Source organism: Vipera berus (genome assembly GCF_964194415.1).
Source record: "Vipera berus genome assembly, chromosome: 1".
Taxonomy (NCBI): Eukaryota; Metazoa; Chordata; class Lepidosauria; order Squamata; family Viperidae; genus Vipera; species Vipera berus.
This window is the reverse complement of record NC_138202.1, coordinates 313,247,052-313,265,865: the sequence shown is the minus strand read 5'-3', so window position 1 is coordinate 313,265,865 and position 18,814 is coordinate 313,247,052. Positions and strand designations below refer to the sequence as shown.

The following is an 18,814-nucleotide window of genomic DNA, read 5'->3' as shown; positions in this document are numbered from 1 at the left end:
ATTCTGTCCTGAGCCTAGGTGTGCCCCTCTAGGATTCTTGCTGGTTGTCTGTCCCAGCCCACCTCCCTGGGGCCGGGGTATGTAGATTTTAGATGTCTGAAGTCTTCTTAGCTTCAACCTTCCTGAATGGTTTACATCTGCATTTCTATAGTTGGTTCCTGCTTGGGGGAGGGAGACTTGGGGCTATTAAGAAAACCTGGGCATGCTTTTCTGCCTCTTTAACTTCTTTTTAGGAAATGTATTTTCCCACCCTTTTAATATTTCCTTCTCTGGGGAGCTGACTTTCCACACTAGTTTTCTGGGGAATTCAGAGAGAAAGTCAGTTTTCATCAATAATGCTTCATGTTTTGTCTCTCCAGACTAGCCTCCATCTTTGCCATTCCTTTGGAGATCTTCTAGAAAGGTAAATATATGCGAGACCAATTCTGCTTAGTTTCAAAGCCTAAACAAGATCAGCCAGGAGTTGTCAACTGCTCAGACAAAACACCGAGTGCCAGATGCATAAAATGGTTTCAGTTATAAAATGACATATGGAATATTAGGAATAAAATCTGTTCCTAATATAATAGCAAGAACAGTTTGGCAGTGGAACTACTTAGCAAGAAAAAGGGTGTGTTCCCCTTTGGGGGCTGAGTTCAAGCAGACTAGGTGGCATCTGCCTGGGTTACTTTTGAGTTCCTACCCTGAATAGTTGGATCCCAACCCACTTGATTCATTTCACACGTGGTAATCATTCAGCAATGTTGAAATTACAGTTAGTCAGCCCAAAGGACACCTGCTTAAGCATTAACTTCAAAAAGTCCAGAGTATTTTTGTGACTATAATTTTCCTGTAACCCCAGAGGATTCCCCCCAGAATGTTTGCGCCCCCCCTCCCTTTTCACTACCCCCTGGAATATGAAATAAGTTTTCATCCTCATCTTCCTCCCCTTTCATCGTGCCGATAACCCGAATCGTATCACGTTTACGCCTCACACTTTAAAACAGTGAAGCATAAAAATACAGGGTGACAAATTTCACAAGCCATGAAAAAAGTGCCGGAATGAGAGCAGACAGAGAACACCAATCCACAATTGCCAAAGGCACGCTCAAAACGGCGGTGCAAGCTCTATTTAACCCGGGAGCACATCCTCCTCCGATAAGAGAGAAGCCAACGTGCGCACGACCGGGTTCACGCGAGGGGTCCCGCCGAGCTGAAGGAAAGCAGTCTCGGCGCTTGGTAACCGAAGAGCAGCAAGAGCCTTATAAAGCGGCGCTCAGATAGCCGCGGAAGGAGCGGTTCTGCCAACTCCGCGCGGCAGAAGACAGCAGCGAAGCTCCGCCGCTACCGCCTTCGCCGAACGTTCCCAACGTGTGAGGCTAGATCCGGCTGGGCTGCGGCGGAGGGATCCCCTACCCGTGGGCGGAGGAGACGAGTAAAGTGAGGGGGGGAGAACGAAGGAGGCGCCGGCGCCGCGGCGGCCCGAGCCGCGGGGGGGGGCGGGGGAAAGGGGCACCAACATGGCGGCTCCACATTAACTTTCCCCCCCTTCGGCAGTCGCTGCCACCGCCGGCCGCCCCTCTCTTGGGTAGCCGTCATGCCGGGCATGATGGAGAAAGGAGCCGAGCTCCTGGTGGGCGCTAAGAACAGGGCGGCCCCCAACGGCACCAAGAACGGCGGTGGCGGCAGCAGCCCCGGTTCCAACGGGAACTTTTACGAGCCGGAAAGCGGCAGCGGTGGCGGCGGCGGTGACAGCGGCGACGAGCACGGTGCGGGCTTTATCTTCCCCCACCCTTTTTTCCCCGAGCGGGTAGACTTGGGCCTAGTTACGTCGCCCCTCTGTACTGGCTGGCTGTGGCGACTGCACTGAGTCTCTATAGTCTGTGTTGGGGTGTATGCGCGAGCATGCGCGCGCGCGCTCGTGCAAAAGAGTGTGAGAGGTGCGCGCGCGATAGGGTCTACAGGGTGCGGATAACGTGAGTGTAGAGGTGTACGCGCTCGCGTTCTCTATTTCCCTCGGGCGCGCGCACGCTATTTGTGTGTGTGTGTGTGTGTGTGTGTCTGTCTGTCTGTCTGTCTGTCTGTCTGCTTGTCCGTCTGTCCATCATCCGTCTATCCCGTGGAGAGTGGGTGTGCATTTTCACAATGGGCACACGTGTAATGCAACCGCAGTTCAGGCGCGGTACTGCATGGCATTTTACGTGTGTGTACAACCGTACACGTTTAGTGGCATATAACCTTGCGAACGAGTACGTTGTGGGTGTCCGACTATGAAAGAAGGATTGCCATGAAGAGTGGTGCACGCAGGTCTAGCTACGTGCAGCCCTTTCTGTCTTGTTTTTCTCTGCTAGGAATGCATTCAATACATACACCCACGCAACATTGTGCTGTCTCAGCACAATAAAGTAAAGGGACTGTTTCTGTTTCTTTCTGTATTTCTTTTAACACAATTGTTGCCTCTCTGGAAATTAATCCATACCTGGAATGTTAAAGGGAAGTAGGCATTTCTTTTTCCGGTGTATATGCGGGGGGGGGGGGAGGAGGAGAGTAATCTCTTTTTTTCTTCTTTCTCTCTTCCTACTTGTTCTAAGGCTTTGAGGCTATCAAAGCAGCAAGGCTTGTGCTTATTGGTAATTGTCTATTGCATTGTCTGTGATGCTTCTCGATCACAATCTTCACATTTTAATTTGTAACGACTATACTTCAATCATTGAAGAGAAAGGCGTCCTTTCTCCTCCGCCCCTCTAAGAGATGCATTTATTTTTTCTTCCATTGCAGATGTAGGAATGAGGGTCGGAGCAGACTATCAAGCTCGCATCCCTGACTTTGATCCTGGTAAATATATATATATTTAAAATTGTAACTTGATATCTCTGTGCTATTTTCAAAAATGGGAGCTTATTGCATGTGTTCATTATAATGAGAATGTAATTGAATGCATTCTGTTGAATATTATGTGAGGGTGAAAGGAGGAGAGTTGCTTTGGTGAAGGTTAAAGGTGTAGGAGTTTCTTTGGCACCCCTCCCCCAAGGCTTTGTGCAGCTTGTTCATGGTCACTGAAGGTTTGCAGAGCCAGCTTTTGCTGTTTGGAAGTTGAAATAAGCAGGCCTTATGTATGGAGAAGGTGGGTCTTCCTGTCTAAGTAAGAAAGAAAGGATTTTAAATTTTCAAAAACTTACCTGCCTTGCATCTACAGTAGTTTGAAAAGAGTATTTTATTCCAAGAATATTGGAAAGCCATGCTTCCTTGATTTTCCAATCTTTAAAAGTGGAGAGTAATGAAGTTTTCAATATAATAAGTAATACTTCTGTTCCCCATGTGATGATGGAATAGACAAACTTGCATTTCTTGACACTGACTTAGTCTTAATTTGCATGTACTGTATTAGCAGGGCATCACTATTATCCAAATATAGTCTTATTTCTAGCCATATCTACAAGGAAGCACTACTAACTCTTATTTTCCGTAGACCTGGACAATCTGTGTCAGTTGATTACTGCTGCCATAATGGCGCCCTTCTCTTGAAACTATTACTTCACTCCATGGTGATTCTGAATCTTTTGTTTTAAAAAAGAAGCAAACTGTTTCTCTTTTTTAGAAATATTTCATTATTGCTATTAAAAACTTGTCAATTATAAATGTTTAATTTTGTAGCTAGAAAACTGTCTCAACAATAAAAAGCTTCAAGTTTAGTTTTGTTGTACATGTCATATATACTGTTGGCTTTTGTTTCTATTTGTCATATTTTAAAATATTGTCAGTGGTTGACAGAATTTGTGGTTGGATTCTTGATTTTAAAACTGCTTTTTACTTTTGCATATGTAATATAAATTAAGTAATACCCTAAACAATACTAGTAAAAGAAGAATTTGCAATTGAAGTATTGTCCATTCTCGGTTTGTTGTGTTTCTTGTTTGTCCCCAGAAGTTTGTTTGATATGCTGTTTAGACATTTAACAAAAGTCATTTGGCACTTCACAGCTGTTATTGTTCCTGTATGATAGAGTTCCTATTTAGTATAGTTGTAGATAATTTGGGATTGTCATATTTGTTTACAATTCATCCATTTGGTCTCAACTATAAGAGAAGCATAATCTATGTATGCAATTCATCAGATAGGTTGCTGATGGCTGAAGTGTGAAACAACTCATAACCACCTAAGTTTATTATGTATTCCATAAAACTTATTGAGTCAATTGATTAATAATTTCACAGAACTGGATATTTATAAGAAAATAGCAGTAGATGACAACAACTTATCTAATAGCTTTTTCTCTCTGACCAACTTAACTTCCAGGATTATCATTTGTCATTTTAAAATATGTTTTAGTCTCCAGTCCCCTAATCATCTTTGTTGCTCTTCTCTACTCTTTCTAGAGTCTCAACATCTTTTTTTCTTTGCAGTATTCCAAGTGTGGCCTTATCAAGGTATTATAAAGTAGTATTAATACTTAACGTGATTTTGATTCTATCCCTCTGTTAATGCAACCTAGCACTGGGTTGGCTTTTTTGGCAGTTGCAGCACATTGCTGGTTCATATTTAAATGATTGTCCACTAGGACTCCAAGATCCCTCTCACAGTTACTACTATTGAGCAAGGTATACTATACCTGTGCATTTGTTTTTTCTTGCCTAAATGCAGAACCTTACTTTTTTCACCATTGAATTTCATTTTGTTAGGTAGCGCCCAATGTTCAAGTCTGTCAAGATCCTTCTGTATCTATAATGATGATGATGATGATAAAAGTTGGAAGGAACCTTGGAGGTCATCTAGTCCAAGCCCCTGCTCAGGCAGGAAACCCTATACTATTTCGGACAAATGGCTGTCCAGTCCCTTCTTAAAAACTTCCAGTGTTAGAGCATTCACAGCTCCATGTTGGAGCATCTTAAGCCTATCTTCTGGAGTGTTGGCTATTCCTGCCAGCTTGGTGTCCTTTGCAAATTTGATGAGTTCTCCATCTGTCCCTCATGAAGATGTTGAAGAGCACTGGGGCCAGAACAGAGCCCTGGGGCACCTCATTACACACTTCCCTCCATGTAGTTGCTGTTCTAGTGAGGACCACATGCTGAGGTCAGCCAGCTAGGAATCCATCTGGTGGTGATGCTGTCTAACCCACATTTTTCTATCTTATCAAGTAGTAGGTTGTGGTCTACTTTATCAAATGCCTTACTGAAGTCAAAGTAAATTATATCCACAGCATTCCTCTGGTCCACTAATTTTGTCACCTGCTCAAAGAATGCAATAAGATTTGTCTGGCATGAACTGTTTATGACAAACCCATGTTGGCTTTTGGTAGAGATTTTGTTTGCCTCTAGGTGTTTGCTGATTCGTTGCTTGATTATCTTTTCCAGAATCTTCCCAGGTATTGAACTGGGAATTTTGAGCTACCTATCTATACTACAGTGCTTCTTGAGCAGTGGTACTGGTATTAAAGATTTATGGAACATGTTAAGAATGGATTGCTATTAGTATTTGGTGCCTATAGTGTGCCAGGCTAGAAGAATTGTCTTGATTTCTCATGTACTCTCTTTCCCTAAGTTTACTTTCTATTTTTTGCTCAATAGATTAAACCCATGAATTTGGTTTTTATGTATTTTACCTAGTTGTTTTCTTTAATTGAATTCTCTCTATTTAAATTTTACATTTACCCAGTTTACTTTCCCTAGTAGAAAAGTATCGATTGAATAGCAATAGCAATAAGACTTATATATTGCTTCATAGTCTTTATCGCACTCTCTAAGCAGTTTACAAAGTCAGCATATTGCCCCCAACAATCTGGGTCCTCAAGCTACTGACCTTGAAAGGATGGAAGGCTGAATCAACCTTGAGCTGGTCAGCAGTGACCAGAGTCAGCCAGCAATACGCAGTCTAACCACTGCGCCACCAGAGCTCATATAATATTTTATAATAATTTTATTATATTACTCATATCTTTTCTGTTCAGTAGGGAATTTGAAATATCAAAGTCTAAACATTTTCATATGAGAAATCACCCGGTTTGAGATGGATGACATGTTACCTAAAGATATTTTCTTCATTTGCGCTTACGCATGACATGAACATGCTCTGGCATTTTTTTCTTCTTCTTCTCATCTCAACCCATACCTGAGATAGTTAAAGTTGCCCTTAGCTGTTCCTTGACAAAATAATGCTTTCTCCTTTAAGAAGACAACAAGCTGTGGCAATTTGTAATCTGATATGTTTCATCAAGTGAGTCCTTTTGGTAATACGATCAAAAGATACCTATCAGCATGGTATCTATTGGGTGGTATAGGGTATATGCCTTTTCTCTCGAGCTTTTGTTGTGATTTCAGAACTATTCTACACTGGGCAGTAAGAAAGTGACTCTTACCAGATTGGGCTCTCTTTTGCATCCTTGGGCGGGGAGTGGGGAGCTCAGCTTCAAGGCTTGGACAAGTATAACTGATCAGCGGTGAAAGCAGAAAAGTTGCAGAGAGGGAAGAAAAAGAGAGAGGTTCTCTGTGTTGCTTTATGGTGAAACTCCTCCTGTGCCTATCAGCTTTTGTTTAGGCTACTCTTGAACATGAGAGTAGTACTGTTCTGGAAGATCACTGAAGCCATGTCAGAACAGAGACCAAGTTGATAGTCAAGCTCCCTTTGAATGTGCTCATGCAACATGTATGTGCAGAATCAGCAAATTTCAAAAGAAAGAAAGACTAAACCTACCATTGTTACTTTCCCCTCAAGGCCTAGTACCATTCCATGTTAAGGGGAGGCTCTGGTAAATGCTTTCATGTCAGCTGGAGATATGAGGGAAGGGAAGGGAAGGGAAAAGAACTTCTTTCAGTTTCCATTGTAAAGTGTCCAATGTGTCACGAAGAGAACACGGTTTGCAGATGTTGTGTCTTCCAGGTTAGTTATTGCGGGGGTGGGGGGGTGTGGACCAAATTTTATATCAGGACAGGCACACAGTACTTCCACTTAGTCAAAAGAAAGAACCCAAAATGACCTGGGGACACAAGCAAAATACAAAAAGAAATTTAGCAGTTAATTAAGAAGAAATCAAATTATCTGAATGATAAAATATATGCCAGTATTGTTACCATAGAATTAAACTGCCATTTAATAAAAAAAATGGGAAAATGAAGAATTTTCTTTGGTAACTTATTAAAAAAAAGCCTTCACTAGGAAGGCTTGCAGGGAAGCTAGGACCAGGCGAAAGGTAGGGAAATCCTGAAAAAACCCAGAAAATGTGTGGGAAATTATTTTTTTCTCTTTTCTACTGCTGTTGGAGCTACTACTATTACAACACCGTTCTTTGTGGCATTTTTCTGAAATAGTTGAATAAATGGAAAGATCATTATAAAATGTTTCCTAAAAGGTTCTTTTCAAATTAAGATAAAAAATTGGATTGTGCTTGGAAATACATCAATTTAACAAATATTAATACTTTATTAACATAGTTATTAATAACATAATTAACAAATTAACAAACCACAAAAGGACAATGAAGTTTATTCCGCACAAATTAGATTATGATGTTGGATTTATGTGATATGCTAAAAGTTTTTAAAAGGCTCAGAAGTCAAATTGCTGGTAGTATTTTAGGTTCAGAAAAACTGAAATGATCAGCTAATCACTTTATTATATGTTGTTGTTGTTAGCTGCGAAGTCGTGTCCGACCCATCGCGACCCTATGGACAACATTCCTCCAGGCCTTCCTGTCCTCTACCATCTTCTGGAGTCCATTTAAGCTCATGCCTACTGCTTCAGTGACTCCATCCATCCACCTCATTCTCTGTCGTCCCCTTCTTCTATTGCCCTCGATCTTTCCCAGCATGAGGCTCTTCTCCAGTGAGTCCTTCCTTCTCATTAGGTGGCCAAAGTATTTGAGTTTTAGCTTCAGGATCTGGCCTTCTAAAGAGCAGTCAGGGTTGATCTCTAGGACTGACCGGTTTGATCACCTTGCAGTCCAAGGAACTCGCAGGAGTCTTCTCCAGCACCAGAGTTCAAAGGCCTCAATTCTTTGGCGCTCGGCCTTTCTTATGGTCCAACTTTCACTGCCATACATTGCAACTGGGAAGACCATAGCCTTGACTATACGCACTTTTGTTGACAGGGTGATGTCTCTGCTTTTTAGTGTGCTATCTAGATTTGCCATGGCTTTCCTCCCCAGGAGCAAGCGTCTTTTAATTTCTTGGCTACAGTCCCCATCTGCGGTGATCTTGGAGCCCAGGAAAATAAAATCTGTCACTACTTCCATTTCTTCCCCATCTATTTGCCAGGAATTGAGAGGGCCAGATGCCATGATCTTGGTTTTCTTAATGTTAAGTTTCAACCCAAGTTTTGCACTCTCCTTCTTCACCCGCAACAAGAGGCTCTTTAGTTCTTCTTCACTTTCTGCCATTAGAGTCGTATCATCTGCGTATCTTAGGTTGTTGATATTTCTTCCGGCAATCTTAATTCCAACTTTTGATTCATCTAGCCCTGCCTTTCTCATGATGTGCTCTGCATATAAGTTAAATAGGCAGGGCGACAGTATACAGCCTTGCCGGACTCCTTTCCCAATTTTGAACCAATCAGTGGTTCCGTGTCCAGTTCTCACTGTTGCTTCTTGACCCGCATATAGGTTTCTCAAGAGACAAATAAGATGGTCTGGTACTCCCATCTCTTTAAGAACTTGCCACAGTTTGTTATGATCCACACAATCAAAGGCTTTAGCATAGTCAATGAAGCAGAAGTAGATGTTTTTCTGGAACTCCCTAGCTTTCTCCATGATCCAGCGTATGTTGGCAATTTGATCTCTAGTTCCTCTGCCTCTTCGAAATCCTGCCTGTACTTCTGGTAGTTCTCGATCCACATACTGCTGAAGTCTAGCTTGTAGGATTTTAAGCATGACTTTACTAGCATGAGAAATGAGTGCAATGGTGCGATAGTTTGAACATTCTTTGGCACTGCCTTTCTTTGGAATTGGAATGTAAACTGATCTTTTCCAATCCTGTGGCCACTGTTGAGTTTTCCAAATTTGCTGGCAAATTGAGTGTAGCACTTTTACTGCACTGTCTTTTAAGATTTTGAATAGCTCAGCTGGAATACTGTCACCTCCACTAGCTTTGTTGTTGCTAAGCTTTTCTAAGGCCCACTTCACTTCACATTCTAGGATGTCTGGCTCGAGGTCAGTGACCACCTCATTGTGATTATCAGGGACGTTAAGCTCATTCTTGTATAGTTCCTCTGTGTAATTTTGCCACCTCTTCTTAATCTCTTCTGCCTCTGTTAGGTCCCTGCCATTTTGGTCCTTTATCATGCCCATTTTTGCATTAAACGTTCCCTTCATCTCTCCAATTTTCTTGAAAAGATCTCTGGTCCTCCCTATTCTATTGTTTTCTTCTATTTCTTTGCACTGTTCATTTAAGAAGGCATTCTTATCTCTTCTAGCTATTCTCTGGAATTCTGCATTCAATTGGGCATATCTATGTTTTTCTCCCTTGCCTTTCGCTTCCCTCCTTTCCTCAGCTATTTGCAAAGCTTCCTCAGACAGCCATTTTGCTTTCTTGCATTTCTTTTTCTTTGGGATGGTTTTGGTTGCTACCTGTTGTACAATGTCATGAACCTCTGTCCATAGTTCTTCAGGCACTCTGTCTATCAGATCTAATTCCTTAAATCTATTTGTCACCTCTACTGTATATTCAACAGGGATATGATTTAATTCATACCTGAGTGGCCTAGTGCTTTTCCCTACTTTCTTCAGTTTAAGCCTAAACTTTGCAAGGAGAAGCTCATGGTCTGAGCCACAGTCAGCTCCTGGTCTTGTTTTTACTGACTGTATAGAGCTTCTCCATCTTTGGCTGCAGAGCATATAGTCAATCTGATTTCTGTGTTGACCGTCTGGTGATGTCCATGTGTAGAGCCGTCTCTTGGGTTGTTGGAAAAGAGTGTTTGCTATGACCATCGTATTCTCTTGACAAAATTCTATCAGCCTGTGCCCTGCTTCATTTTGTACTCCAAGGCCAAAGTTGCCTGTTATTCCGGTTATCTTTTGGCTTCCTACTTTAGCATTCCAATCCCCCATGATGATAAGGACATCATTTTTTGGTGTTAGTTCTACAAGGTGCTGTAGAGCTTCATAGAACCAGTCAATTTCATCCTCTTCAGCACCGGTGGTTAGGGCATAGACTTGGACTACTGTGATATTGAATGGTTTGCCTTGGATTCGAACTGAGATCATTCTGTCATTTTGACATTTTGAAAACCCTATGGACAATACTTTATTATATAGCAAATATTATTCCCTCTTTTTTCTCACCTTGTTTTGCCTTTGAAATGAATGCTTTTTGTATCAGTGGTATAACAGGAAACATAATATACAACATTTTTCTTTTAGTTTTTCAGTTCCTTGTTTTCAGATGAGTTATAGGTAATCCTAGACTTACAACCACAATTAAGCCCAAAATGTATGTTTCTAAGTGAAACATTTGTTGAGTTTTGCTCCATTTTGCAATCTTTCTTGCCAAAGTTGTTAAATGAATTATTACAGTTCTTAAGTTAGTAACATGTTTGCTAAGTGAATCTGGCTTCCCCATTGACTTTGCTTATCCGAAGGTTGCAAAAGGTGATGACATGACCTGACCCCAGTCACCAGTTGTCAATTATCCAGATTTTGATCATGTGACCATGAGGATGCTGCAATGGTTGTAAGTCATAAATCGCTTTAGTGCGATTTGTAACTTTGAATGGTCACTAAATGAACTGTTGTAAGTTGAGGACTATTTGTATTTGGTGTGTTTTTTCTGCAACATGCAATAATAAAATATGCTAAATTTCTAGAACTTCTGGTTTAAGTTGCAACAAAAAAAATAAAAATGTAAAAGTAAATTAAATCAGTAAATGTATAATTATTGCATGATTTAATTATATTTTTCAGTTTTCATCTTGTATTTCTAAATTAATTGTATGCAGTATTTTATCTTCAACATTATCATATATAATTTTTAGTATCAGGTAAAATGTTCTTGAATTTTTAATACTGATATTAATTTTTTACAATAAAAATTAAAGTATAATAATTCTGTAGGCTGGTTAGTTTTTGATAATATTATAGAATAATTACCTTTTCCTTCTATTAAGACCAAATTTTATTTTTATTTGTTTACAAAATTTATTACCCTCTTTTTGTATGACTATAATTTAGCAATGCAGTATAGATGCCCAGAACCCGGCTGGGTGTTTTATCATGTCTTTTCTTTTAGTAATTATCTTCAAGGATATTATTCTAATTTCTCAGAAAGAATACAGGTAGTCCTCAGGCTACAACAACAGTTGGGACCAGGATTTGTGTCACTAAGTGACATTATAAAGTACAATGTCACGTGACCACACTGTTTAGCTGTGGCAATTCCGGCAGTCCTGGTGGCCACCATTAAGCAAGGACTGCTCATTACCACAACTTCCAACTTCCTGACAGCATTCCCATTGATTTTGCTTGTGGGAAGCCAGCTGGAAATGTAAGAAATTGTGATCATGGGATATTTCAACAGCTGGAACTACGAGGATCCATCATAGGTACCATTCATTCAGTGCCATCATAACTTTGAACAGTTGCTGAAAAAATGCTCATATTCCAAGGACTACCTATATCTACCTTTGTGTCCTGGTTTTCTTCATTGATCATTTTATTTACTGACTTGCCAATCATGGTAATTTTTAGATGCCTCCACACAGAAATCATTCCGTGTCGCACTCAGATTCCTGTTGTATACCAACTAGTCATTATTAAATGTATAAATAAATGTATATTATAAAACATTTATTTATTTCAATTTATATGGCTGCCATCTCAAATTCATAATTGAGCAGCTAATAAAATTTTTTATATACGGCTTTAATAAATACTTCATGTTTTCTGTAGTTATGGTGTTCTAGATTTTATCTCAGTTTGAAGATATTAGAGTTTGGGAATCTTTATTTTCTTGTTTTGAAAACATTCCTAGGATCTTTGCCACAAGTTGAATTCAGAGTTAATCATAGTAAAATAGATCCATTCAAATCATCAATTCATGACAAATCTGATTTCGGTTGATCTTCCCTAAATGTGATTATATATCCTACAACACATAGATGAGATTTTTGCTCTAATGGGGAAAGACTAATCACTGTTCTCACAATCCTTGATATCAGCACCTTAGGATGGAAACAGATTTCATCTTTAATTACTAATGCTCATGTTTATTTAGCATCACAAATGCTAGTACTTTTATTGCTGACTGCATTCAGTCCCTATTAGATTAGGTGCATGCGACTGAGGTTTGACTATCTATTGCCCCATGCCTTGTTGACTACCTATCCTATCTTAGGCATGTTAAGTTTGTTTTTGCTGTTTTCTCATCTTTCTCTTTTCTGCATTGGGAGACTTTTTCAGCTTACGTTCTTATCACATTTCCACATCATGCTTATATAGATTAATGATTAAGCAATGACTGCTGGTCTTTTCCTTGAGTGACTATGGCAAGTAAGCTATCTGGTATTTTTGGCCTAGGTTAGCATGATGTAGGAACACAGGGCTATGATTTCATTTGCTTTCATTAAACTGGAGAGTCAATTATTTTTTCCTCTACTTTCTGTGGTTTCATTGCCAAGCTTCTAGTTTAATGATGCAACAGTCCGATGTTTATGTATCATGCTTAAACTAGGCTAAATGAACTATTGTCAGCATTTTAATCATGCATATAGGAGAAACAGGCATAATGCATTATCATGAGCTTGGATAAATCTGAGCAAATCTGCCCTTTGTTTCCCCTACCAAGAGACTACTTGATCAGGAATTCAGTTGTAATTTCTTTTCTTTTTTTAATATTTATTCAAATATATTATAGGGCCAACAATTTTAGATACATAACTCTAGATAGCTAACAATCAATAATACTCTAATATAAAACTGTATAATCAATATTAAGAATAATCCAAAGCAAAGAAGAAAAACTGAGGTATTTTAATTACACAAAAATAAATACTTGAGCTTCAGCTCCCCTAACATCCTAGCCCTAATGCCATAGTGAGAAAAAAAAAGCCCTAATGCTCTAGGTCAGGGGTGTGAAACTGGCGGCCTGCAGGCCATACGCGTCACATGCAGGCCACACCCTCAGCTCCGCAAAGGCAAAAAATGTGATATGTCACGATACATCACGTGACGTGATTGAGTTTGACACCTGTGCTCACAGCCTTTCAGACTATAGAGGGTCAAGGTCTTCTGAATCTCAGAGATGCATGATAAGGCATGCCTGCTTAGTCCCGCAAGATGACACTATTTAGTAGTGGGAACCTAAGTATGTCCATTTTCTTTGCCCATTCTCTGCTTTTGCCAATTACTTGGTGTGCGAACATTTATTTAGTGAATAATATGAGTGAACATATTTTTAAAAAAATTGCTTCCCCCATCAGTGTGGCCCTAAAGCTTTTTATTCTCAGACAATTTTATTTTCATCTCATAATAGGATAAATTTGGAGCTAGTGGTAATCTTCAACTCTAACACTTCACAGCATTTCTATTAATGATGTAGAAAACTAATGGCAATCCTTCAGGAAGGGTTGAATAGTCTCCGAGTTGGAAAATTTTGCTTTAAGCAACGTTTTTTCAGGACATGTCTCATAGCATTCAGTGATATGAATTAGTAATGATTCCTGGTGACTTTACAAAGTCCTTATTGTTTTCTTGATATCAGTAAAGAAGTGGCTTGCTGTTGCCTTTTTTGACTTTCCAATCTAGTCTAAAGCCCTAGGATTTTCTGGTGGCTTCCCATCCAAGTAGTAACCAGAGATGATGCTTCATAGCTTTTTAAGATAATCTAGATGGTGCTACTTGCTACGACAAGGGTTTGAGAAGCAATATAATGTAAAGAATGCATTATATTCCACAACTTCATAGGAAAATAAGTAAGAGGTTCAGTTTGTATTTCAGATTTAATTTTTTCTGTTACCCCTCTTGTTAATTATTTTGCAAGGATAGATAACAGCTATCTTTCATACGCATTAACTATGTCTCCCCTTACATGGTGTTAAGAGCTTTTTCTTAAGATAACTTTTTCATAATAGGGATAAGAACTAAACGTATTATTCTAGATCAGACATGTCAAACTCACGATGTCTGTCATGTGACGTCGTGCAATGTATCGGGACAATTTTGCCATTGCCGGCAATGGGGTGGGCACAGCTTTCATGTGACGCATCCGGCCCATGGGCCAGCAGTTTGACAACCCTGTTCTAGATGCTCAGCACATGAAATTATTTTAGATGTACCAGGGGTGGTTCAGCAAAGTTCTCATTGGAATGAATTCTAGCCTATGCTACTTGAAAAAGTTTTCCATTGTTTCTGTGTTTCATTACTGACAAGGTGAAAAATACAGAATAGTTTTGTCTAATTGCATATTAATAAAACATTGATCAGGTTATGCTTCCTTTGACTTAATACGTTTTAATATTTTTATTATCTCGATTAGGTATTCTTTGAAGTACTGAACATATTAACTTGTCTTTCAGGAGCTACAAAATACACAGATAAAGACAATGGAGGGATGCTTGTGTGGTCTCCTTATCATAATATTTCTGATGCCAAATGTAAGTTTGATAAACTGCATTAAATAGAGTCCTGGGAATTAATATGTATAAGGATTACATCACAGATTATAAATCGCAACATATAAAACATTTCATTGCACAAATTAATGTGAAACTGATGTGCAGGTGATACAAGCATAGATTTTTGCTCTAAATGTATATATCTGATCAGTCAATAATCAGTTATTACCTGTCTGTGGATATTGTATTGATTTCTATTTGAAAATGCTACTTGGAATTTTATAATGTGCAGAGCATCTCTGATGCATGTACTGCTTTAAAATGTTAAAATGCTTTTTAAAAGCTACATCTTGAATGCTATTCCAATTTTGTGTTTTGACCTCAGTGCAATGAATAAGTTAAATTTTTGGGATGTAATTAACCTATCTAGTAAAAAATTATCCAATCTAATAAAATATTTGCAAGACTTTACTTAGTACCTGGTGGCAAAACCCTTGTTGGCAATCACAGAGGTCAGATGTTTCTTGTAGTTGGCTACCAGGTTTGCACACATCTTAGGAGAGATTTTGTCCCGCTCCTCTTTGCAGATCCTCTCCAAGTCATTAAGGTTTCGAGGCTGATGTTTGGCAGCTTGAACCTTCAGCTCCCTCCACAGATCCAGGACCTTAATGTGTTTCTTCTTGAGCCACTCCTTTGTTGCCTTGGCCGTGTGATTTGGGTCATTGCCGTGCTGGAATACCCATCCATGACCCAATTCAATGCCCTTGATGAGGAAAAGTGGTTCTTACCCAAGATTTGATGGTACATGGCCCCATCCATCCCCCTTAGCAGAAAAACACCCCCAAAATATGTTTCCATCTCCATGTTTGACGGTGGGGATGATGTTCTTGGGGTCATAGGCAGCATTCCTCCTTCTCCAAACACAGTGAGTTGAGTTGATGCCAGAGAGCTTGATTTTGGTCTCATCTGGCCACAGCACTTTCACCCAGGTCTCCTCTGAATCATCCAGATGTTCACTGGTAAGCTTCAGATGGGCCTGTACATGTGCTTTCTTGAGCAGGGGGACCTTGTGGGCGCTGCAAGATTTCAGTCCTTCCCAGCGTAGTGTGTTAACAATTGTTTTCTTGGTGACTATGGTCCCAGCTGCCTTGAGATCATTGAAAAGATCCTCCCGTGTAGTTCTGGGCTGATTCCTCACCATTCTCATGATCATTGAAACTCCATGAGGTGAGATCTTGCATGGAGCCCCAGACGGAGGGAGATTGACAGTTATTTTGTGTTTCTTCCATTTGCGAATAATCGCACCAACTGTTGTCACCTTTGCACCAAGCTGCTTGGCGATAGTCTTGTAGCCCATTCCAGCCTTCTGTAAATTTACAATCTTGTCCCTGACATCCTTGGACAGCTCTGGTCTTGGCCAAGGTGGAGAGTTTGGAATCTGATTGATTGATTGCTGCTGTGGACAGGTGTCTTTTATACAGGTAACAAGCTGAGATTAGGAGCAGTCCCTTTAAGAGAGTGCTCCTAATATCAGCTTGTTACCTGTATAAGAGACACCTGGGAGCCAGAAATCTTGCTGATTGATAGGAGATCAAATACTTATTTTACTCATTAAAATGCAAATCAATTTATAACTTTTTTGAAATGCGTTTTTCTGGAATTTTGTTGTTATTCTATCTCTCACTGTTAAAATAAAGCTACCATTAAAATTATAGACTGATTGTTTCTTTGTCAGTGGGCAAACGTACAAAATCAGCAGGGGATCAAATAATTTTTTCGCTCACTGTAGATTGTTGATATTTAATAAGTTTATCTGCATCTCAATTCAGAAAATAGTTACAGTATAAGAGAAATGGCATCAAATTAACAAATACATCACATTTTTATGTTGCATATTTCAGGACTTAAATAAAGTCTTCACCTTCATATTCATTTGTAAATAAAGTCTGTCCTTCTAAATGAAATATTCTTGCTCCCTGTTTTCTATCAGACTTAAGAAAATGTCACATTTATCTCTCCACGTTAGTTTTATACTTTTAACACTCTTCATCTGATTCTTCTCTTTCCTTGCTACCTTATTTAACCATTCAGAGATCCAAGCTGCTGTTCAATAAAGATCAAGATCCTTTAGGTGCAAAAAAGGAAACACTGCATTGAATCTCCTTGTATTGCACTCATATTTGAGTGTAATATTATTTCATTGAAGCAGAAAAAAGCTAGAAGGAAGAAAACTCAAAGTAATATAGCTAATGAAAAGGTGTTTGAAAGCTCTGCTGTAGTAATGAGTTGGATTTTTGACTTTCCATAGAATTACTTCAAGATGGGCCTTTCTGTGCTTATGGTTCGATTTCTTACTGCCCTTGAATAATGCTGCAGGAATTGCAGTTTTGATGAACACCTTTTTTCCCTTCCTATAGAATCTTTTCAGTATATACATATTTTTAGAGATGTGTAGAATTGAAGCACACTATAAAGATAAATAAAACTAATTAACATAAGTAGCACAAATATTATTTCAGTATTTAAATAAACCAGAAAGGAATAATATGTAATAGGGATCTATAATTCTAAAATGTGGGGGGTTTTTTTGTAAATATATTAGAAAATAATTCTAGCATCCTTCTGTTACACAGTGGATGAATATATTGCTATAGCAAAGGAAAAGCATGGATACAATGTGGAACAGGTAAGAGTTTTAAAAGATTAATTACCGGTAGTACAAGACAATTTAGCATTTTTCTTTGCAAGGCTTTGTTTGATAAGTAAACTATCTAATCATAAAATAGTGCCTATTGTTTTAGAAAACAGAAGTAATGTTCCATCTTTTGTTTCTTCTAAAGGAAATTTTTAATGTTTCTGAAAGTAAAGGGGAAAAGGGGCATTCAGGTATCCCCAGTTCTATAATAAACGGGTCATTGGTAAAAGTCTCACTTCTTATATCAACTAACCTAACTTCCAAAATGAGTGGAACGTAGTGTTAAACTTCAGATTTGATTTGAATATGAAAAGGGAAGATTTTCAAATTACCTCAATGTCAGCTTGTTTAGAAAATTAATGAAGCCTTTGGCCAATTAAAATGTCAACTTCCATTAGATCTAGCCAGCATTGTCAAAGATGATGGAGCTGAATATTTTAATCCCAAATTACAGTTTTTTATTTACACAAGTGTAGTTATTTCAGTGTAAATATTACTTAAGTTCTATAGCACAGCAGATACTCTTCAATAATCTACTTGAATCTTCTTTGTGAGAATAAGTCAATAATTTAGAAAGGGCAAAATTCCCTTTTTTAAAGTAAACTCTTTGAACTTGTTCATGTAGAATATAAGCAGAACCAAGGGATTAAATGGTGGTAACGTTTGCAACAATATACTGTACAATGTGAAGCTGTGCATTTCCTTTTTCTTTTTTTTTTACATTAGAATATATAGCTTGTATTGGAGAAAGTCAAAAACATTTAAGTGCAGCTAGGTGGGTAAAATGTGTCTTCTGACATACCTAGATGTGATCTTGCATATCATTAACATAAGAAAGTAAAAGGTCAGTATGGCACAACCATGAAACTTACACCTGCTTGGTTCTTTTTTAAAGGCACTTGGAATGTTGTTCTGGCATAAGCACAATATTGAGAAATCCCTTGCAGATCTCCCAAATTTTACACCTTTTCCAGATGAGTGGACAGTTGAAGATAAAGTCCTTTTTGAACAAGCTTTCAGTTTCCATGGAAAAAGCTTTCACAGAATTCAACAAATGGTAAGGAAATAAACTGCTGATACCCCCACCCTTCAGAGTATTTCACAAGGGTCAAGAGAAACTACAGTATGACATGCTAAGAAGCACATTTTTCTTTCCCAAATAAAAAAAATCTGTTTTATTATGATCTAATGGCATATACAGAAACTACTCCGAAAAGAAAAAATCAAATTCATTGAAATAATACAATAATGATGCCATAGAAAAACAGTTCCCCCAAATTTTAAGATTCTCCAGATAGGAGTTCAGAATTATCCAGAATGAATGACATAAATTTATAGAATATGAAAATTAATACAAAAAATCTACAAACATTAAAAGAAATTTTAAAAATTACAAAATGGATGAAAAGATACAAAATCATATTTCCTGTTGATGGGTATAAGAGCATCAGAAGCAAAGAAAGATGAAGTGTAATAGGAAATAAGCTCTCATTAGGAAAATTCACACACTCAAAGTACTTGTCTTTGTTCTAGGGAAACAGGATCATTGCATAAAGCTGCAAAATCCAAGTGATGCAGGTGCACTTACAGAGTCTCTTTTTAAAGGCA

At 38.7% G+C, this 18,814-nt stretch overlaps 1 protein-coding gene across 1 annotated transcript in view; it reads left to right on the top strand.

Annotated features, from left to right (window-relative positions):
* Positions 1-1,488: 1,488 nt before the first annotated feature.
* RCOR3 (REST corepressor 3) overlaps positions 1,489-18,814 on the top strand; it is a 31,213-nt gene continuing 13,887 nt past the window's right edge. Inside the window, exons 1-5 of the mRNA XM_081313774.1 lie at positions 1,489-1,748; positions 2,758-2,814; positions 14,473-14,550; positions 17,145-17,197; positions 18,102-18,263. Coding sequence (XP_081169900.1) covers positions 1,577-1,748; positions 2,758-2,814; positions 14,473-14,550; positions 17,145-17,197; positions 18,102-18,263 — 522 coding nt within the window. The 5' untranslated portion in view covers positions 1,489-1,576. The remainder of the gene's footprint in view (positions 1,749-2,757; positions 2,815-14,472; positions 14,551-17,144; positions 17,198-18,101; positions 18,264-18,814) is intronic.